This window comes from Clarias gariepinus, chromosome 17, assembly GCF_024256425.1.
Source record: "Clarias gariepinus isolate MV-2021 ecotype Netherlands chromosome 17, CGAR_prim_01v2, whole genome shotgun sequence".
NCBI lineage: Eukaryota > Metazoa > Chordata > Actinopteri > Siluriformes > Clariidae > Clarias > Clarias gariepinus.
Genome location: NC_071116.1, coordinates 26,097,957 through 26,121,232, shown reverse-complemented (window position 1 = coordinate 26,121,232; position 23,276 = coordinate 26,097,957). Strand labels below are relative to the sequence as shown.

The 23,276-nt window shown below is 40.0% G+C and overlaps 1 protein-coding gene across 2 annotated transcripts; it reads left to right on the top strand.

The window, feature by feature from the left end:
• Positions 1-14,823: 14,823 nt before the first annotated feature.
• On the top strand, positions 14,824-18,800 carry nfkbil1 (nuclear factor of kappa light polypeptide gene enhancer in B-cells inhibitor-like 1). 2 transcript variants are annotated; one of them, XM_053475838.1, is made up of 5 exons: positions 14,824-14,889; positions 15,037-15,327; positions 16,728-16,840; positions 17,218-17,335; positions 17,492-18,800. In XM_053475838.1, the coding sequence occupies exons 2-5, from the start codon at positions 15,051-15,053 to the stop codon at positions 18,052-18,054; spliced, it is 1,071 nt and encodes a 356-aa protein (XP_053331813.1). In that variant the 5' UTR covers positions 14,824-14,889; positions 15,037-15,050; the 3' UTR covers positions 18,055-18,800. The 2 variants fall into 2 exon arrangements, with proteins under 2 accessions (XP_053331813.1, XP_053331812.1); XM_053475837.1 differs by lacking the exon at positions 14,824-14,889 and having other exon boundaries at positions 14,913-15,327.
• The last annotated feature ends 4,476 nt before the right edge of the window (positions 18,801-23,276 follow it).

Sequence of the window (23,276 nt, the reverse complement as noted above, 5' to 3'; positions counted from 1 at the left end):
TTATGGTTTAGACTTGACGTACAAGCATAAATCAGCCTTAATTAATACAACGACTGAGCACTGAAGTTCAGAGAGCTGTTTTGTTGCATACTGGCGTTTCTCCACCTTACCCATTTAGAAAACTGGAGTCGACAAACTGCAGGCGGTTTTTATGTGTTTATCAGCTCTGTTTTTTTTTTTTATAAAAAGTTTCACACTCTAAGATTTCATTCACTTGCCTTAGCTTTGATTAGAGCACACAATATAGTGTTCAGTTCAGGTGTGAAAATGATTCCTCATGCTCCCAGAAACACTCTTTCACAATGTGAGTCCAGGAACATGCCTATTCCATCAGGGAATAAAAACTCCAGAGATGTGATAACCTGGTCATTCAGTACATTCAGGTCATCAGCTGACTTTATTTTATTCACACATAACATTGCTGAGTTTAGACCTGAGTAACTGATCAACCCCAGATCATAACACTGCCTCCGCAGGCTTGTACAGTGGACACTATGCATGATGGATGCAACTCTTCATGCGCTTCCCTTCTCACCCTGACACGCCCATCACTCTGGAATAGACTGAAGAAACTGATGAGTCTCACTAACATTGGTTGTCTTATGGACACACAGCTGTTTAGTGCCAATCCTGTGCGTTCTCATCACATTGTGTGATTTTTTTACAATGCAACTCCACCTGTTTTAGTGTTTAAGTGATTAACTCTGTTAATGATTTTTTTCTTGAAGGAGTCAAGACGTCAGTCTTGAAGGATTCTTAACCCAGTTTCAGTAACTTCAAATCTCCTCACTTGTTTTCTTTGCTTACTGCAGCCCAGTAATTCGACCCTTGTGAAATGATGACCTTTTTGTTTTGGCAATCAATGTTTATAGACTAACATTTACATTTGCATTACATTTACATTTGAGCATTTGGCAGACGCCGTTACCCAGAGCGACTTACATTTTACCTTATTTTCTTTTTACATCTAAGCATTTGAGGGATAGGGGCCTTGCTCAAGGGCCCACATTTTTAAATGAGATTTCCTTTAGTTCTCAAAGTTCTCAAAATTCTGGATCTGTGTTTTGTTTTTCCCTGAGGAAACACTCCAGGAACCTAAACTGCGTCCCTCTGGCATTTGTTTCATTCCTTCCGTCTTTCTCCAGCTCTCATCCGCAGTCGCGAAACTGGAGCTCACAAAACACTCTCTAACTCCTGCTGGGAGAAAGGGGACATCGGCGATGTGTATTGACTCGGCAGTGAATGAGCTAAACACAGCTCGGGCCGTGTTTAACACCATCACGGGTTTCTTTCATCTGCTTCCTCTGCAGCTTTCACAACCAAACAACGAACACCATGACACGTCATAAACAAACTTCACCTAACATCACGTCTAGCATTAGTGCGTTAGTCAGGTTCAACAGTTTCTCTGATTTGGCAGTTTTTAATTTTGTCAAAAATATATATACATAATTTTACAGCTTATTCTTTGTACATTTCCCAAATTTGTGGCCATTTTTCTTTTTACGTTTCTTGGTCATTTCATTTAATCCTGTTAATTTAATCCATTTATAGGTGAAAATGAGGTTTTAAGAAATTTTAAATATGGCATCTGAATAAATCTGTATAAATTAATAAACTTAATCTCACACACCCTCATGTACATCATGTATACACACTCTTTACTGAAACATATTTCCTGTTTTGATCCGCCCACTGTGGAGCCTTACAGCATGACGTCTGCTCCACTGGCATCATCAACTAGACACTTCGTTAGGCTAATAGCAGAACACTTCTGACAAATGAACTCCACAATAGACTTTAAAGCAGACGAGGCTGTCAGTCAACACAACACACACTGATAATCAGCACACACATGTGCCACTTCCTGACACTATCAGGTTCAAGTGTGACGTCGTCCATTTATCAGGGGCAACACTAATTCAATTCTGTTATAATGCGATTGCTATTAAAAGCAGCCATTTGTATTTTTTTGTAAAACATTTACAAATTTTTACAAAATGTCAGAATTTACAAAATGTCCACGCTAACACTCCTTAACACTTTTTTAGATCATTTCTGTGATAACTGAAAGCAACAAACACACAGACAGTTTGTGAACATAATGCTTGGTTAAACAGACTTCTCATTTCGTGTCATAATTTGTACTTCATTATTGTGTTAATATGGCGCACATGATGTATTCAAAACGTTTTCTGCCTGTAAAACATTTTTAAAACAAGAAAAATGAAAACATCTAGAATACGTCTTATAATCATAAATTATTCATTAACTTCATTATATTAAAAAAAATTCTCTAAGCGGTGATTAGTGCATGTTTTTAAGTATTTCAGGTGTTCGAGTCAAACCGGGACTTCTGATTGTACAGAATAACAGACCACAGTTACAAGAGAATAAACTCCTTTTGTTTCTCTATACAATCCCCTGCTACACTAATGCAATATACTAGTGCTTAGATACCATCAAGGTAGAAAGTTTTCCCAGTACCCCAGAGCCATGATCGGACAGCCTGCTTCATGTCTCAAACGCTGGCCTCCCAGGAACTCTTTTAATGGCCCAAATATGTGGAAATGGCTTGGAGCGGAGTCAGAACTGTATGGGGGACGTGGAAATATCTCCCAACCGAGTTCCTGTAATGTGCAAGTTCCCACAGAACTTGTTGCTGGCAACAAGTTTTCCATTGATTTTCAAGGATCAGGTGTTCCACTCGCTGAATGTTCATGGGAACGACTGCAGTGGGCTCTGAACCACCTGGGCTCATTCACGGACAGACGGCCTTTTTAAAAATGTTTGCACCATCAGATGTTGTACTGCGGCTCAGAGCCTCATCACTGTACAGTGTCAGCTTTAAGATTTCATTCACTAGAAATTTTATCACAAATCCTGGTTTGACTTGAACGCCACTTGTAAAAAATTTAAATTCAAATTCAAATTTTATTTGTCACATACACAGTCATACACAGTACGATATGCAGTGAAATGCTTGTACGACCGCCGGTGACCTTGAAAAAAAAATTAAAACTATACATAAGGAATAAATATTAATGAAAAGAAATGAAATAAAAAGGAAAATAAATGTAACTAGTAAAATAAACAAACTGTACAAATATACACTGTACAAAAAAAAAAAAATATATATATATATATATATATATATATATATATATATATATATATATATAAAATTTTTAAAGTGGCAATGGCTTTGCAAATATGCATAAAAAGTGACTTATGAAAGTGACATGTGCAATGGTTTCAGATATGTAAATATGTATTGCATGAATGTGTCCATGATTGTCCTGTCAATGTCAATGTTTAATAGATATTACTCCTGTGTGGTGGAGTTTATACAGTTGAATTGATTATATATTTCTTAAAATAATTTATAACAAAACAAACACAAAAACGATTTAAATGCATTACAGGCACAAAAATGTGTCTAATACCGAGATAACACAGGAAGTTGTTTTTGTTAATTATCAGAGCATGTCTGAGATTTTTTTAAACCCACTCAGTGCACTTGAATGAGTAAATAAAGTGCTTAAATATGTAAGAGAGTCACCACACCTAAGTAAACTCTGCATGAAGATGTGAAGGACGAGGTGCTCTCTACTGTATGTGCTGAATGGATTCGAATAAGGCTTAAGCAGCAGCAGCTCTCGTCAGGCAGCTGAATGGCTGAAAGTGTGTTTAGATGGCCCAGGTGTGGCCGCTGCCCGCTTTCATCTCCCCGTATGAATAGAGGTGTGTGTCACTCCTGAATGAGCTGTGAAAACACACCCTGAACGTCTGAGCTGTAGGCGAAAGTGTAAGACCAGACTGTGAATTCCATCACATGAGGGGTTTCAAATGTGTTTAGAGCAAAGAAGGAATGAGAAGGATTGAAAAACAAGAGTCGCACATCAGGAAGTCATAAAATCTCTTCCTGGTTAATCGAGAACCTGGCTAGAACATCCAATAAACATTTAATACGTTTCAGGAAGGTTAACATCTAAGACGTCACAGTTAAGAAGAAACCTGGCAGCTCCAGGGTGATGGAGTTTAATCCTGAATAAGCTGGGTTTGTGGGTTTCACACAGGGTTCTCCGCAGGGCTTCACTCAGAGTTTCTCCAGTTTCCTTCCATATCAGGAAGTGGATTGGCGAGGTTAGGTGTGAATGAGTGTGTGAACAGTGTCTTGTGATGCACTGACACATCCTATCCAGGGCTGCGTTCCTGACTCATGCACAGTGGTTTCAGGGAAGATTCACCGTAACTGTGAGGATAAACACCTCACACGTTAAAAGCACGTCATGGGGAACTAAACTGTTTATAGGCCCACAAGCCTGACATATATTTATTTTATTATTATTTGTACTTATATATGTACTTATGTGCTGTTTTAGAAATCATTCTTAGGTAACAGCATATATTTTTATACATGCCTAAGCCTATTTAAATGTAAATGCTTTTAAAAAGTAGTTTTCTTAAAGCAACTAATATCTAATGAGTCTCAGTATCATCTGATACTAAAGGTTTCGGTATCGGTATCAGTAGGGAAAAGAAAAAAGTGGTACACAACAAGCCTAACATTTAGAACACTTTTTGATTTCATTTGGTAATTTTTCCTGTAACTAAAAATGTTGCATCGACGTTGTGTGAACGTTCTATATACTAGAAAATAAAAAAAAGTGGAGGCATATTTTCTTCACTGAGATCAGGAGGTATAAAGATATCTAAAGATACAAAAAAAAATTTGACACACATCAGTTAGTATTGTAGGTTGTTATGATGAAAAAAAAAGTGTATACAGAGTCAGCCAAAAGAATGTATACACACTTCAGGAAAAGAAAAACTTGTAAAAATATTTGAATACAAAATGCATTGCTATACATTATATGTTGATATATATGTTAATATTATAAATATTATACTAATATAATATGCATGATACTATTTTTCTTTTCCTGAAGTGTGTATACATTTTTGGCTGACTCTGTATATGTATACATACACACAACTAAAGTAAAGTGAAAAACTAATAGAAAGATTACAATAGCCTGTTACAATATCCCTTTATAATCTTCTCCGTTCTCAGAATGAACCAAACACAATTAAATTTGGGTTAAAATGTGATTACCATACATTTATTATCAACGTGATTAATTAACCCCCAAAACAAAGATGAGTTCTTTCTGCAGGATTTTCTTCCAGGCAACCACGGTTCTGAAAAACGAAGCGCATGTGAAAGTAAAAAAAACATGCAGTTCCTCAAATGACCACTGGGTCAAAAAATGGCTTTGGTCTCAATAGCTAATTTTCCCATTCATGACAACTGTACGGGTGAAATTTTACTCATAACTCATTAGTTAAAATTATATTAAGCCATAAATTTATACCTGATTGGGGATGTGGCTGATTTGAGTGACAGCTACAAAACCGATAGCTGTCTGCTATGTATCATAGGATATCCTACAATCAAATGTTCAATCAAATGCAAAGTAAAATAAACATATTAATTAGCATTGGCCTCCTTAACATTTTAGCGAAACTGAAGCTAAGCTAGCTAGTTTGTGTAAACTGAGGTAAATAGGTGTGTTCCAACCAAAGGCCAGGCTCCATTCGTTCCACCCATTTATGGAGTCAGCTCTTACCAAGATGACAATGACCAGAGCGGACCAGAGTTGATCTTCAAAATTGATCTTCATAAAACCTGTGGGTCACGTCATGGAGGGTTTGTCCTGTTCTTTTTATACAGTCTATGCTTCTGAATATAGGGTCCTTACAAAGCATCACATACAGGATCACACTGTGGAAAAAGTACTAATACGGAAAGGCCTTTCTCAATAGGTGAAGAAAATGAGGCATTACCAAGACCTGGACATTAATTCAAAATAGTTCAATGCTTACGAGGAAGCATAGTGGTGGCAGCATGTGGTCTGTCCCAGATAGTGACAAAAATTCTCCTTTGACAGGCTCCAATAATTTACACACATTAAAAACACAAGTAAAAAAATGCACAAAACCTTCTATTTTTTTACTGTTTAAAGCCGTTATTGCACTTGGAATAAATGCACCGGGTCTTAGCAATAGCATGAATGAACTATGTAGGGGATGAGAAGGGTCCACAGTGACCAGGGTTGCTTTCCTCATCACCGAGCGGCTGTACAGTTCAGACAAAGAACTCTGAGATGATCCGGTTATTTTACTGGCCTGAATGATTATATAAGACAATTTTGTTCTTTGTTTGACGGAGAGAAAACCGTACTAGGATTTAATGCTGAAAGCAAGAATAGATTCAATCAAAGATTTGTAAACCAGAGATAAAGTATCTTTGTTGACCTGACATGCCCTTAATTTCCTCAGCAGGTAAAGGCGCTGTTGTGCTTTTTTATTCATCGTGTTAGAATGTTGTGTAAAGGTCACGTTGGTGTCAGTCTCTGTCCCCGGATATTTAAAATGCAGTACCCGCTCCATCAACTGACCCTGGATATTTCTTGTAACACAGCTCTTTATTTTATTTTATTTTTTCAGATATCCCATGTAAGGGAACTGGGATCAGAGTCAGAGTCAGCCAGGATACAGCACCCCTGGAGGAGGTAGGGTTAAGCGCCTTGCTCAACTGTGGTAGCTTGGCGGTGCTGGAGCTTAAACCCCAACCTTCTGACCAATAAACCAGAGACTTAAGTGTTTGACCCACCATTGCCCCAATGCCTTATTTACCTAACATTTAACAGGCTTAAGTATGGATCAGTCAATTCAGTTTTATTTGTAAATCAAAGCACCTCTACAAAATTACAAAAATTCAGATTAAATTGTTTTAAGATTGGGATTTAATTATTTGTCACATGTACCTTACAGCACAGTGAAATTATTTTTTGCATATCCTAGTTAGGAAGCTGAGGTCAGAGTGCAGGGTCAGTCAGGATACAGCATCCCTGGAGCAGAAAGGGTTATGGGCCTTACTCACGGACTCATTAGTAGCAATGTGGCAGTGATGGGACTTGAACCGCCGACCTTCCAATCAGTAACCCAGAGCCCTAACTGTTTGAGCCACCACTGCCCCAAGCTTTATTATTATTTTTTTAATTAATAGATTTATAGCGTAATCAATTTGTCTCTAATAAAGTGTCCCTGGGGGCAACAGTGGTGAAGAAAACAACCATGAGATAGCATGGAAGAACCCTTAAGATGAGATGAGTGCAATTGGATACCGTTACATGCATTAAACAACAGAAAAGTCCATTATGAAAAGTTTCAGACTGGATCATCAGCATTACAATGAGACTTCAAACCTGCAAAGATTTCCAAAAGTTTATAACCTTGCTTTGCAGCAGGGTATATGAATGGATTTGTTGTCATACTTGTCCCCTGGGAGACGGAGGAAAAACCCTGACACAATCGCTCGTTTAAGGAGGAGAAAAGCAGGCTGGGTTAGGAATAGCTCCTGAGGAAACGAGCGCAAATGGCTCCACTGGATGTTAACAATAGCCGACAGCGAGAGGAGGGAAACGCGTGCTGACCCTTCAGAAGATCTTGGAGGACCTCTCAGTTTCCTCCACCTTTGCGCTTCCTCCATTTTCCCTCCCGTGCTGAGGGTGAGTCTGACGGGGAGAAGGTTCCTGTTTAGGGAAATCCCCCTTTTCAGCATCATCACCGCTGTTCGTGTCTGAACCTCTACGGCCTGCTTCACCCCCTGAGGAGCTTCCAGAGGTGTGGGGAAGCCGTGATAAGGTCCATACAGAAGACGTCCTTGGTCACACGCGGGGCAAGAGTGAAAAGTGGAAGTGCTGATTTACAACAGTGCAAGTGAGCAACGTAGCGTGGAGGAATGAGACGGATAACAGAATGATGTGGTTTAAACAAACTCATAGACACGTAAATCTAATTTAAGAAGTGGTGCTTTTGTGATTTATTAAGATTCCAAACATTTATTTTGTTATACGGTAGTTATAATCCATTCAGCAGCTGCTCCTTTAGCCTTACACATCATCACCACCATCATCATCATCATCATCGTTATAGTTGTCTAGCTGGTTAATGCTACTTTTTTGTCTACTCAGGTTTCAGGAGTGTTTTATTTCATCAGTGGATGGATGGAGGATCTTGTAACAGTTATTGACATACACTGGCTGGTAAATGCGATAGCATGGTAAGGCTTAATGCTTAACCATTAGTGTTTAGTATATAAGATGATGATGATGATGATGATGATGATGATGATTATATTATTATCATCATTATTATATAACATGGTTAATATTAGGTTTCAGTCTGGTTAACACTTTTGACCAGCAGCATTTGATGGTCTTTAAACATGCCGGTTTTGTTTTTCTTTTCTTTTTCCTTTAGACAATTCATGTCCAGGGACACACATTCTAAATCTATAAAAGTCTGTGAACATTCCTCTCTTTTATAATGAGCTGCTTTTATATAAACTGTTTAAATAAAAGCATGTGACTGACAAGAACAGGGAATCTTCGATAAAAGCCACCAGGGTTTATGTAAAATTATGAGGGGTCGTTCAAATCAAACCGGGACTTGTGATGACATTTCTGGTTTGACATTTAGAGACTTCAAGCACAGTACGGTGACAAGACGCTTAGTGGCAGTAAAACATCTGAATGGAGCGAATGTTTTAAAGAAGGCTGTTCTGTACATCCGTTAAAGATGATCCCGGCCGTTCCTGTAAACATTTAGCGAGTTGAAGACCTGATCCTTGACAATCGATAGATAACTAGTCGCCAACTTGTGGAAGAGACGCGTCTGTCTGTAGGAACTGTACACACAATCATTCACCGACACCACTTGCACGTTATAGGAACTCGGCTGGAAGTTATTTCCACGTCCCCCATATAGTCCTGACCTCACTCCCTAAGCCGTTTCCATATGTTTGGGTGTTTCAGACGTGAAGCAGACACTCTGATCATGGCTTCAGCATACTGAGAAAATGTTCTACCTTGACTGTGTCCAAGTATTACTGAAACACCAGAATAAGTGCATTAGTCCAGCGGGAAGTTATATAGAGGAATAAAGGGGGTTTTAATAGTGATGGTGCACTTTACTTGTTCTACCTGAACGGTAATGAGCTGAAAAGCATTTAGGAGAATAGACGAAACATTAATAAGATTATAGGGTTATAAGTGTATTCATGTTTTAATGATGAATAACTGGATGGAGAGCTTCTCTCGTGAATCCTTGCCTCTGGAAAAATCTTTAAAATGGTAACATTTACTGCAGAACTGATGAGTGAATCAAGTGCACCTGGAGAAAGCATTAATGACCAAAGCTGAGTGAGAGAGAGAGAGATAGAGAGAGAGAGAGAGAGCAGTCTCCTGGTCGTCTTTTGAGCAATAATTAAAAAAATGGAGCACGTTCATGGCAGTCCACGGCTCGTGGGTGGAAAAGTGTGGAACCTTCCGGATCTGTGGGTCCGAGCGCAGGAGTTCTCATCCTCCGAAAGCCACAAAGCCTTCCTTTATATCCTCCTCTATCCTCTCCATTGTAAGTTCTCGCCCCATCTCTCTCTCTCTCACCGGTGCTAAATGAGAGCCCTGTGAGCGCCGGAGCACACAGCCGGCTCAGCTGCGCATATTCAGGCCATTGACACACACACACACACACACATGCGGCCCTCTTCTCTTATCACACTGAGAGAGCCAGATCAGTGCTAGCATTTAAAAGACCATAAACACATATACACACCACTACTTTGGTAGATCCTTTTTTTTGTTTTTGTTTGAGTGACCACAAAGTTGTGAGAAAAACCTGAAAACATTTCCTTCATCATAGTAACCAGATACAAAAACCCCGGTTATTATCGTACAGTATGTCTGCTGCACTCAACTCACATTTACTCATTTCTAGTACAAGTATACTGAATGAGAATGTCTTTACAAGACGATCATCCATACATCTACACCGTCTGATCAAAAAGCTTCACCACTCCAGAAGGGTCAAACTGTTGGCTGGCGTCAAGTGTCTAAATGAATTATGGAGATTTAAAATGACAAGTTCAACCTTCAGCTTCATGCAAGAAATGTGGTCAGAACCATTTGGTAGTGAGACTAATTTGCTAGAGAGCATGAAGATTGAAGGTGGTTAGCACTGCTGCCCTGCACCTCCACGGTCCGGGTTCGATTCCCGTCTCTATATGAGGTGGGTTTACTCTGGACACTCCGGTTTCTTCCCACAGTCCAAAGACCTGTTTCCCAAATTGCCCTGCAATGGTTTGGCACCTTGACCAGGGTGTAACCCCCCCACCCCCCCACCCACACACACCCTACGTCTCCTGGAATAAGCTCCAGTCCCCCTGGAACCCTGGATAAAGTGGTATAGATGATGAGTGAGTGAGTGAGTGAGCATAAAGATTGGACTCTGAAAGTTGATTTAGTCTGATGAGTCCAGATTGAGCCTATTTCAGAGTGTCAGGTTTTTATTGTGTATTATCACTATGCTGTTCTTCCTGTTTAGGGGCGCTGGGGGGTGGACGCTCACAGGGAACTTAGTGCGCAAATTGGGCTACACCCTAGATGGGATGCTAAGCCACTGCAGGGTACAAGCACACACACACACACACACACACACATTCATACAGCATGGATCATTTTAAAGGACTGATCAGCCTACACTGCAAGTCTTTGGAGGACCTGGAGGAAACCCACCAAGCACACACACACACACACACACACACACAGACTGGAGATTATCTTTATAAGCATACCCTCAGGTCTTATAAGCGCTTAAGAAATAACAGTAATAACATCCAAATCCCCTTTTACACTCTCGTAAATCTGTACACCACTCCTCTAAAATCTACATGACGTTCCACAACACCTCCGAGACAACAGCTGAACTCTTTTGCTTTTTTCTTCGTGTCTTGTGTTGATACAGATACGTCTTGTGCCTGCAATAACGTCCGTCCCACACACACTGTCGCCGAAACAAACACTCTCTCACTCACACACACAGCCTCCTCTACTGAACAGGTGCCTCACTCGGAGACCTCCCGTGTGGCCGGCTGTATCCGCACCAGCACTGCAGCAAAAGGTGAACATGTATGGCAAGGGAGGTGTGTGTGACCTGCTGCAAGTGTGTGTGTGTGTGTGTGTGGTAGTTGGGAACATTTGCATGTCCAAAAAAGGGAGACTTTTTTTGCAGCCAGAGTTTCTTTTGTGAGTAACACAGCCACACCAAAGCCTGCCTCATCATCACAATGCGGATTTAATTTTATGAACATCAGTTGTATTAAGATGCGTTCAAGTCAAACCGGGACATTTCATTGTGCGGAATAACAGAAAACATTTCTGAGAGTAATAATTGCCTTTATTTCTTGATATAATCCCCTGCCACCCTAATGCACTCATCCCAGTGTTTTAACTTTTCCTCACAACTGAAACCCTGGCCTCCCAGGAACTCCGTTAGTGGCTCAAGCATGTGGGAATGGATTGGAGTGAGATCAGGACTGTACATTGGATGAGGCAATAACTTCCAGCCGAGTTCCTGTAAAGTGCAAGTGGTGTTGGTGAATGATAGTGTGTACAGTTCACACAGACAGACGCGTCTCCTCTGCATGTTAGCGACAAGTTATCTGTCGATTTTAAAGGATCAGGTGTTCCACCAGCTAAATGTTCACATGAACCTCACTGGAGCCACGACCAGAATCATCATTCACGGACCTACGACCTTCTTTAAACCGTTTACAGTTTTTATTGTGACTAAGAGTCTCATCATCGTACTGTGCTTGAGGTCTTCTGAAAATGTCTATCACTTTTTTTGCCTTCATTCGCTGGAAATTTCATCACAAGTCCTGGTTTGACTTGAACACCCATAGTATTTTTACATCTTTTTTTTTTTTCTTTTTCTTAAGAAATCAAGTTTTAATAACAGTGGCAGTGGATTCGATTCCTTGGACTGTGTGTGTGGAGTTTGCATGTTCTTCCTGTACTTGGTGGGTTTTCTCCGGGTACTCCGGTTTCCTCCCACCGTCCAAAGACTTCTTCCCATAGTCTAAAGACATGCAGATTAGGCTAATTGGTGCTCCCAAATTGCCTGTAGTGTGTGTGTGTGTGTGTGGGCCCTGCGATTGACTGGCACCCTGTCCAGGAGATCCTGCCTTGTTCCCAAGTTTCCTGGGATAGACTCCAGGCTTCCTGCAACTCTGGACAAAATAATCCGTATAGCAGATAAATAAATGAAAGAAATGTTGTTTTAATGAATTCATTTCCAGCCGATTAATCTTGTAACTGTGTTACTTAAATTAGACGCATAATAACAGCAATACCCGCTGGGAGTAATCTGCCGATGTTTAAAGAATTACAAGGATGTATCACAGACCCAATAAGAACCATAACCTGAGAATGTCTATTTATATGTCTACTAATTTGTCCTAAATACTTTTTTGGATTTAAGGCAGTACAATATTAAATCCTGTCCTGTAATTACATCTGTATTCATATGTGAACGTATATTTGTTTCATGTTTATATCTGCTCCTCTTCCAGTATTTTTTGTACAATGTCAGAATTATTCCATAGATGAGTATTTATAAATGATCTGAATATATTATTATAATAAAAAGCATGGTTCTGGCAGGCGGTAGTAGTTAAGTTGTAAAAGTTCTGAGGTGGAAGATGAATTATATCTCAGGAGCAATAACACACCACTTTTGCAAGCGCTGTAACTACATATAAGAGAAGATAATATAAAATCATGCTATACAGCCCCTGACTATTTAAAGAAACTAATATTTTTGGGGGAAACAAAAATCTCTAAGGTAGGAAGAACATTTCTCTAGGAATGCAGTGATTAAGGTTTTGCCTGATGCTACTTTAAGTGACACTGAATACCGCCACCTGCTGTGGCTAGAGGTAAAGGAACTCAAGGTAAAGGAACTCAAGGTAAAGGAACTCAAGGTAAAGGAACTCAATGAGTATGAGGGTTAAAAGATTTGATCATTGATTCAGGACTAAATCTCGCACTGTCACAAACTCCTGACTTTGGTTTATTGTCTGTGTGGAGTTTTGCATCTTTTCCTCCTGACCTTATGGGTTTCCTTCACTGACAATGTAAGGATGTTTTTACCCCAATAAAAAATATTTTTCTTTTCTTTCCTTTTTACTTTCCTGAAGTACCATTTTAGAGTTTATATTCATTCCTTTTTTTTATAGCACTTATCCTGTTCAGGGTCGCAGGAAGCCTGGAGCCAATCCCAGGAGACTATGGACATGAGGCAGGGCACATGAGACAGGGTGCCAACCTGTCGCACACTATGGGCAATTTGATGAAGCCAGTTAGCCTACTCTGGATGTCTTTGGACTGTGGGAGAAAACCGGAGTACCCCAATAAAACATACCAAGCACAGGGAGGACATGCAAAGTCTGTGTACACACACAGATCCAAGGCAGGAATCGAACCCGGACCCTGGAGTTGCAAGGCCACTGAATATACCAAAGATATGTAAATGAATGAATTAATGAATTAATTAAAACTTGTTTTGCTGGTTTTAAAGCACACATAGTTTTATGGTCAAATGTATGCACCAAGATTTTTTGTGTAAGGAAGGGTTAAGCTATTAATACATTATTAATACTTTTAATTCAGGACAGGATAAGAACATACTTCTCAAGAGATATTCAAACAGCAGGAACATGCATTTCAGAAGGCCCAGGTCAACCAGGTTGTGACTCCACTGATGTTTCATTCTTTTCTGTAAATTGAACAATAATTCTGTTAATAGTAAAAAAAAAAAAAGGGGGGGGGGTTAAGAATCCTATCTATTTATCTCTATTTAAGATCAGAATTCGTCAGGAATTGTCATATATAGGCATGTCTTAAGACGTGTACTCCAAACAAATTAGAGTGAAACGAATAGTTTGTAGACGACTATAGGGCCGCACAGTGGCGTAGTGATTAGCACGGTCGCCTGGCAGGTCTGTGTGCATGGAGTTTGCATGTTCTCCCTGTGCTTGGTGGGTTTTCTCCGTGTACTCCCATTTCCTCCCAAGGCATGCAGATTAGATCAACTGGCGTCCCCAAATTGCCCGCAGTGTGTGTGTGTGTGTGTGTGTGTGTGTGTGTGTGTGTGTGTGTATGCCCTGTGATGGATTGGCAGAATGTACCCCACCTCGTGCCCTCCAGGCTCCCCGCGAGCCTTTACACAGGATAAAGAGGTACATACATGAGTGAGTAGAAAACAATAGGTGTCTTTTATCTCTTGAGTGTGTGCGTGTTGTTGTCTGGAAATAATATCAATAAAGCCTGACCTCTACCGACAAAAGAAAAAATTACAGCGGGAACCGTCGGATGTCGGAACAAACATATGAGATCGAAAGACGCGGGGAACTATTTTGCAGCCGTACCGGGTGTTATGCTCTAAAATGCCCCTGCCAAAGATTGCCCCCATAAATAATCTCTTTAAAATATTATATTAGAACATAAGTTTATAGCGTTATGGTTTACAAATTACACCAAACGAATTCGATTATAAAATAAGCAATATAAAAAATAACGTTGTATGGGGAAAAACAACATGTATATTTTTTATATTGCTTATTTTATAATGAAAATCGTTTCGTGTAATTTTTTTATCATAAACAATATTTATTTAGTGTAATTTATAATAAATAAAAGTGTTAGTTTTGTATTACATGACAAACCCCTGCAAAATAAATGTGTCATAAAATAAATATTATATGAGAATTTGTATTAATGATCTCGACGGCTGTCACGTGCCTAGGGTTAATTATGATAGTAATAATATATTTGATAATAATAAACCAATGCATTTATGTCCTAATATAATATTTGATAGAGATTAATGGGGGGGGGCATTTTAGAGCGTAACACCGGACATACGTGCAACGTTTAAACATGTCCGTGCTAAAATGGCAGCGTATTTGGTAACGGTTAGGTAAGTGTATGGATTTTCGTAAAGTATTTTAATTTCATGCCATATGAAGCAAATACACCATTTTAAATCTTTGTGTTTATTTATTATGTATGTAAGAGAATTCGCTTTCCACTGTACAGATTTATCAGCTATAATTAATTTAAATAGTTGGTGTTAAATGAATGATGGCGTCCCGGAAGCAGAAGAAGGTCTGGCGTTATGTTGAGGAGGGAAGTCTGCTGAAGCTTAAGTCGTATTTGCGGAAACACAAAGATGTGGAGGTGAACTTTACGCGGGGGAAGAGGCGGAGATCTGTGCTGCATCTGGTGTGTTCTCACGGAGACGACGCGCTGCTCAGGCTGCTGTTAAAGCACGGAGCTGATCCACTTCAGAAGGACCGCAGCGGGAACACGCCGTTACACCTGGCCGTCAGGAGAGCGCTGAGTCACGGCCTAACAGGTGAGCTGATGACGCTTAAGGGGCGCCCAAGAATGTGCTCGAAAAAATAATAATAAACAAGTGACGTAACTGTCGTTTGCATATCAGAGCGGAAAAGAAAATTTAAACTGAAAGGGAGATCATGACCACAGGGTGGCGGTAGTGTAACATAGTTCTGTAAATACCAACTGCCGCTAAACACCAAGAAGAAGAGGGAACAAAGATTATACGGGAAACAAAAAAGGCCGCCTGAGAACCTCACAGTGCTATGAAAAACTATTTGCCCCTTTCTGATGATTAGGGCCCAAGCACTTTGACATCAACTCTGTGTCATCATAGTGTGTGTGTGATGATGTCATAGTGTGTGTGATGATGTCATAGTGTGTGAAGTGGTGGGCTTTATTGTTTTCCTAAGAATAATCCCCGCCTCAACTTTACAACAAACAAAAAAAAACTCAACAAAAAAAAAAAAAACTCATGAAAATTGGCAGTCAGGTTGAAAACTGCTGCCATTGGGGTGCCTGCATGGCTCGGGGACCCTCACGAGATTTTGTGGCATAGCTCTTACACACTTGCACGTATTCAAGCGAAGCCCAGTACATATTTAGAGCTCATTGAGCTGAACAACTTTCACATTGCATGTCATGAGCTTAACTCAACAGGAGGCCGGTTATTTTGTGTCATTTGCCAAAAAAGACCTGGAGGAATTTGATATACTCCTCCTAGGGGATTTATACGATCACCACCAAACCCGGCCGCCGTGATCCAAAGACATTGATGCAAAATTGTAGAGGGATTTTTGATATTCCTAATGGGTGAGTTGTGGCGATGCCTTAAATTTATGCCGAAAAAGTGGTTAATAACTTTCTGCAGGACATCACATTTAGTGACATCACGTTCAGTGACATCATAGTTGGATCATACACTTTCAACTATTTATTGCTTTGATTTAAATTTTTTGCATATTTGTCACACTTAATCAAACTAAATTTAATATTAAACAAAAATAACCAAAGGTAAGTAAAAAGGAGGAACATTGTGTAACATGATTTCTTAGCAAAAAAGTCTTGGGCACATGCATATGACTGCTTTAGAGCAAGGATGTCTTAAAAACATTTATATATATATATAAAAAGAATGCAGTAAACAGTAATTTATGAACTAACTAGTGCGCCAACCCTTTGCTACTTCGTCACACCCGTTTCATGTTACATGACACCTTTAACTGAAATAACTGTTTCAAATTAGCTGCTTTAAACCTAGTTTTGTTTTGTTTTTGTATGAAGGTACTAACTAATTACTTAATTTTTTTGAACTGACGCTATAACACAGGGAGTGACTTTTGCACAGGACTGTATCTCTAGTGCAGAATCTCTAACTATGTAGTTTATGGTAGGGTTTTTGTTGTCACTCTGTTCCAGACTATAATGACCTGGTGGTTCCTTTGCGTAAACACTGTCCTGCTGCGCTGAGCGTACCCAACAACGCCGGAGTCACTCCTCACGACCTGCTTGAGGGACTAAGCTTTAAAAAGGTATGGTACAATCTGATCATAGCGCACAGATCAGGTTCACTCATCTTTGGTCTTGTTTGCCATTGTATCGGTGCATCCCTATTATTCATCTTATCAGGTCTTTGTAAATTGTTATTTAATTTTTTAAAACCTTTTTTTTTACTCTTCAGTGCTAACGTGTACTTTAATGATGCTGTGACCATACTTTAGGTGGTCGAGCAGTTTAGTTACTGTAGTGAAAAATGTACACCCATCTTTCTGTCTGTCCATCCATCTGTATATACTCTGCATAGGGTTTTACAAGTTTCAGTCTTCAATATATTTCCTAAAATAATTATTACATGAAAAGGAAATGAGTGAAGTCCTACATGTCCGTGTATGCGTGTGGTTCCGTACAGAAGTGGAGTGCCGGAGCAGACGCTCCTCAGCCGTCTGATCCTGAGAAGGAGTGGAGGGAGAAGCTGCTGGGGGAATGCCAAGACGAGTTTTTCGAAACATTTGGGCAATACGATGATGGTAAGAGCGACAAAAAGCTGGGATTTTTTTTTTGGCTTGTTTATACTCTCTTACACTGGAGACTCATCTAAATGTCTTAAAGAGACTAAAAACTAATTTTCGCATAGTAGTTCCCCTTTAAGTGAAAAAAAAAATCCACACTCTTATGTTTTCCAGATTTCCTGAGAGATGATGAAGATGAAGGAGACTTCGCGGACTGGGCCGAGCGAATCAGGAGGGAGTACGTAGCCAAGCAGCATGCTAGAGCGCAAGCAGACAGTAAGCGGAGTCGAAAAAACAAGGAAAAAAACCAAGAGGAGCAGGAGAGGCAGCGTAGAGAGCTGCATGCCCGGCTGGAGAAGGAGCACAGGGAGTACCTGGAACGCGCTTCTCGTAAAAAAGACGAGACCCAGCAGGGGAGGAAGAGGCGCTATGAGGAGCGCTGTGATGACGTCTTCCTCAAGCCCTCGTCCAGCGGCGTCCTGGGATACGAAGACATTCCCTGGCCCGCGCCCCGCGGCTCTGTAGAGGAGATGATCGCCGTCATCCTGCATGGCGTGGACCGATCTGACACGGGTGTTTTCCGGAAGTTTCTGCGGCGCCAGCAGGCTCTGTGGCACCCAGATAAGTTCGCACAGCGCTGCGGAGGCCGACTGCAGGACAGAGACAGACAGAGGATTATGGATACAGTCACGGCTCTTTCTCAGGAGCTGAACAGACTGGCTCAGAGTCTCCGGTGACGCTACAGTCAACTGCTGAGGACAGGATTCACCCACAGTAGCTCCATTATAATAATATTGTTTTAAAGGAGTTTTCAGTGTGAAATTTAAATCTGATTGGCTGCGGGCAGTCAAAGAACTGATTAATAAACAATAAATACGAGTCAGGTTTCAGTAGTTTGGAGTGCGTAGAGTGTGTGTAGTTGTCTTGTCCAAAAAGTGAAATCAGAAAACAGTCTAGAAGTTAATCATTTTGTATCATTAACTACATAATTATTGGCACGTATTAACTATCACTTATGACATTTATAAGTAAATCATTAGAGGTTGCAAACAAATATGATGACGCTTATGTCTGAGATGAAAACAGTGAATCACTGAGAGTTATGTTTACAGGACTGACACGACAAATACAAGTAATTTTGAACCTCATTATAAAATGCATCTTTTCTCCACTCAATAATAATACAATGTAACAAAATTTTGACTTTTTCTTGCCTTTGGTCTGGAAGTGTTATTTCCTAATTGTATCGTCAAAGAAAAGTAAAAAAAAACTGTTCGTGCTGCTTAAACATCGCTTTTGTGACCTCAACAGCAATTTTATTTTATATAAATAATATTTAATATTTATTTTTTTACTCTTTCTCACTCATCGTCTATACCGCTTTATCCTGTATTCAGGGTCAGCCTCCCCTTATTGCTGTTTGTGTAACCTGCTGTAAGAATAATTTCCCTCATGGGATCAATAAAGTCTATCTATCTATCAATCAATTAATCAATCAATCATGCTGTACCGGCTCACTCGGTACAGCTTCAACAGGAAAACCGCAGTGTTAAAATCTTGTTAGATGCTTTGAAGTACAGGCACAACTGCTGGGAGGTGAGCGGGGACTTCAAAATGGTGGCATTCCTAATGGGTCTCCAACACGGCCTCACCAAATATCCATGATTTATTTGCCTATGGGACAGTAGGGACACTGCGGGGGAGACGACCACAGGCGAGACTGGCCAGAGTGAACTGCGTTTGATGTGGGCAGAAACAATATATATCAAATAGGAGCCATTGGTAGATCCACAAAAAGCGTTGTTTCCACCATTGCACATAAAATTGGGCTTGATGAAACAGTTTGTCAAGGCATTTGATCAAGAATAAAGCAGGGATATTCATAGGCCCACAACTCAAGAAGGTAAATATGTTTTTAATGTGCTGTAGCTTTAAACCCTAAAACCGTTGATCAGCGGCAGTCAGGTTGTACGCAGCTGTGACAGAATTGCTCTTTCTGTCCTCCGTGTCTGTCAGGCTCGACTCAGCTCGGCATCATCACACAAATTACAGCCTTTCATGCAGGAAAATCACAGCCTGCCAGCTTCCATCACTCACTGACCTGCACTCGTTAATACTTCATTTACTGCCCACTGTTTCTCTCTCTCTCTCCCTGTGTCTGTCTGTGTGCATCTCTCTCTCTCTCTCTCTCTCTGGACATTCACACAATAATAGAAAAAAACACTGATCAGCCATAACATTATGACCACCCACCTAATATTGGGTAGGTCCCCCTTTTGCTACTAAAACCCTAATACACTGTGTGTTCTGACACATTTCTATCAGAACCAACCTTAACCTTTTAGCCAAGCCAGCCTTTACACCCCATGTCCATGACCCTGTAGCCAGTTCACCACTTTTCCTTCCTTGGATCACTTTTGGGATGTCCTGACCACTGCAGACCAGCAGCATCCTACAAGAGCCACAGCTTTGGACTGAAGCTCTGACCCTGTCCTCTAACTCTCATCAACTTCATGAAAGAAGGTTCGCTTGCTGCCTAATATAGCCCACCCACATCCATGTGCCGTTGTAACAAAGTATTGTAACTGTAGGACTGGATCAGAGCAACTTCAATAATCATAATGTTATGGGTGAGCGGTATATATAGCTATATATGTAGGTAGACATACAGTAGGGTTACAGTCATTGTTGATTCCAACACTATCCGAGTCCAAGCCTTTATCTAGGTTTCATACACATCGTACACATCATAAGTCAAATTGCACATGATTCAAATTTGAGAATTACCCAGTATGTAATTGGGTTATAAGAAGACACTAGAAAACAATATCAACATAAAAAATTTTTTTTATTCGGATTCTCAATTGAGTCCAATAATAAGAGTACATCCCATTCCAAATTTTTTCTTTTATACATTACACACACACACACTCAGTCTTTCTTAACTCAGCATGATGGCAATCTGGCATGCTCATTACCCTGTTCCACCACACCCACTAGCACACAGCAGGTTTTTATTACATTTACAGTATATCTTTTTTCTTTAATCATTCCATTTTTCCTGGATGATTATTATAACCCTGAATTATTCCAGCATCACATATACATTTGTATTTTATGCCTCACACCCTGTCACACACATCAACTGTCTGAACGTGTGTACTGCTCCAACATGCGGGGGATTAGACGTGTGTATTTAATCTGAACAGACAATAAAGCTTGATCATGTCATTAGAGGGAATTTTTAGGAAGAAATCTTTATGTTTGAATTCACACCCTGTTAAACAAAGGCACAGGCAGATGGCCTCTTCTGGGACAATACAGCTCAGAATATAGGATATGCTCAGGTTGCCAGATTGTGTCTAAATCCATTACAGAGACCATGAAGGTGAAATGAAACAACTTCATTATGATTGTTTTTACTATCATTACTCACCATCAAGAGTAAAATATTACAAATACCTGAGTATGAACATGATACTGTTATTATATATGATTTAAATTTGTAATAACACTCCTTTTAAGCTAAATTCCAGTTTAGTTTATTATTCATTTATGTTCTATACTGCTTTATTCTGTGTACAGGGTTGAAGGGGCCTGGAGCCTATCCCAGTAGACTTAGGGCACAAGGTGGGGTACATTCATCACAGGGCACACACACACACACACTACATGAAATTTGGGACTGCCAGTTAACTTAATCTGCATGTTTTTGGACTGTGGGAGGAAACTGGAGAACAAACCCGAGGTAGGACTGGAACCCAGAACCTGGAGGTGCAAGTCAACAGCGTTAATCACTAAACCACTACGCCCCTGTGCCGCCTCAGTTTAGTTTACAGTATTATGCTTTAACCAATAACATTGATAACACATATGATAACACCTGTTTTTTTGCATCATTAAATTATGTTGCATGATTTGACCTTAGTTTATCATAGTGATGTCATACTGTAGTGATGAGCTAAAGTATGATGGTTTGTTGTTTGTGATTGTGTTTGTAGACACAGAAGACTATATCTGTATGACATACCGTATAAAAATATCTTTTAAATCTTTAAACTGAATTGAAGTTGTAATGAAAGCATAACAAAATATATGTGAAATTAACGAAATAATTGTCCAAATATTGATATGAAATTCCCAATCAGATATTTATCGGATTTATAATTATAATTAAATGCATACAAACCAACAAACCAGTCATTCAAGAAATATCCATATGCTGTGTAATGTCATTTTTAGTTTGCGAGATAATTTTCCCTCAGGCCTTCAGACAATCCAGTTAGACAGCTTGCAGAAGGACGAGTAATAAACTCGTAAAAAAATAGAATGTCTAGAGATAGAGTTGATTCACGCAGTGATTCTCCTGCAAGTCGATTTAATTTCTAAAGACCAGATCAGTCAGTTAATTACTAGTGATGAACGGAGTTCTTGTGTTTACACGTGGTAGTGGTGGTGTGTCTGTCTACATGCCGCCCGGCACATTGGGTGACAGATATACTGTATATGTCTCATTTCTGTTGCAGTTATTTACAGTGTCGGATTGCCAGCTGATCTTAGCACTTGGGGGTGGAGGACCTTGTTCAAGGGTCCAACCAACAGTTGCAACCCGGCGACATCAGGGCTTGAACCTGGGACCTTCTCATCAGCAATCCAACACCTTGACCACCGAGCCACCCCTGCCCCTTATAATTATCAATGTTTCAATCAGGCCCCTTATATCCAGTGAAGGGCAATCTTAATGATTCAGCATACAAAGACATCTTGGACAATGTTCTGCTTCCAACTTTGTGGAAACAGTTTTGGGAAGCCCATTTTCTATTCCAAGATGACTGTGTCTCAGTACACAAAGCAAGGATTATAAAGACATGGTTTGATGAGTTTAGTGCAGAACTGATGAGTTCAAGGAACTTGACTGGGGTGAACACAGAGCCCTGAACTCAACCCCTTCGAGCACCTTTGGGATGAACTGGAAAAAAGATTGCGAGCCCGACCTTCTCGTCCAACATCAGTGCCTGACCTCATAAATGCTCTACAGAATGAATGGCCACGAATTCCCTTGGAAACACTCCAAAATCTCATGGACAGGCTTACAAGAAGAGTGGAAACTGTTATAGCTGCAAAAGGGGGACCAACTCCATATTGAAGTACAGTTAAACCTCGGATATAATTCGTTCCGGAGACCTGTTTGTATATCTAAACATTCATATATCAAAGCAAATTTCCTTATAGGAAATAATTGAAACTCTGATGATTCGTTCCACAACCCAAAAATATTCATTAAATAAATACAAAATAAAAAGTAAAAATTAGACAAATTAACACTTCATCCTTAAAAAAAATCCTGATGGAGCAGTATTTCAATTATTGTGTGTGTATGTGTATGTATGTGTGAAGATGAGAGGAGAGAAGGAGGAAGGGGGCTATCCTTTCTGACAGAGTGAAAGACTCTGGATCTTTAACAAGGATCCATTCTAATGGCACTTGCTATTGCTTTACGCACACACACACGTGTTGTGCCAAATGCATGTTCACGCAGATGAGCAGGGACCCTGGGCATCTTTCTTTGGGTGTTTTTTACAGTTGGTAGACAAGTCTCTTAAGTGTCCTGCGTTTTTAGGACTGTCACCTTAAATGCCTACTTTCTGTAAGCTGTTAAGGTCTTAACGACCATTCCGCAGGTGCATGTTAATTAATTGATTATGGTTAATTGAACATGCATGGAAAACATTGTTTAAACCCTTTACAATGAAGATCTGTAAAGTTATTTGGATTTTTACATTATTGTTGAAATACACAGTCCTGAAAAAGGGATGTTTCTTTTTTTTGCTGAGTATATATGTATAGCAAGTAGCAAATCACGTGTCAACCTCTGGTACAAAACGAGGTCCATTGTGTGTGTGTGTGTGTGTGTGTGTGTGGTGACGCCCCTGATTTATTTGGAGACGGATTAACAGCG

Coding starts and splice junctions, on each gene's coding strand:
- nfkbil1 (XM_053475838.1), top strand. CDS start 15,051: ATGATGGCGTCCCGGAAGCAGAAGAAGGTCTGGCGTTATGTTGAGGAG. Junction 15,328..16,727: donor GCTGAGTCACGGCCTAACAG/GTGAGCTGATGA, acceptor ACTCTGTTCCAG/ACTATAATGACCTGGTGGTT. Junction 17,336..17,491: donor ATTTGGGCAATACGATGATG/GTAAGAGCGACA, acceptor TATGTTTTCCAG/ATTTCCTGAGAGATGATGAA.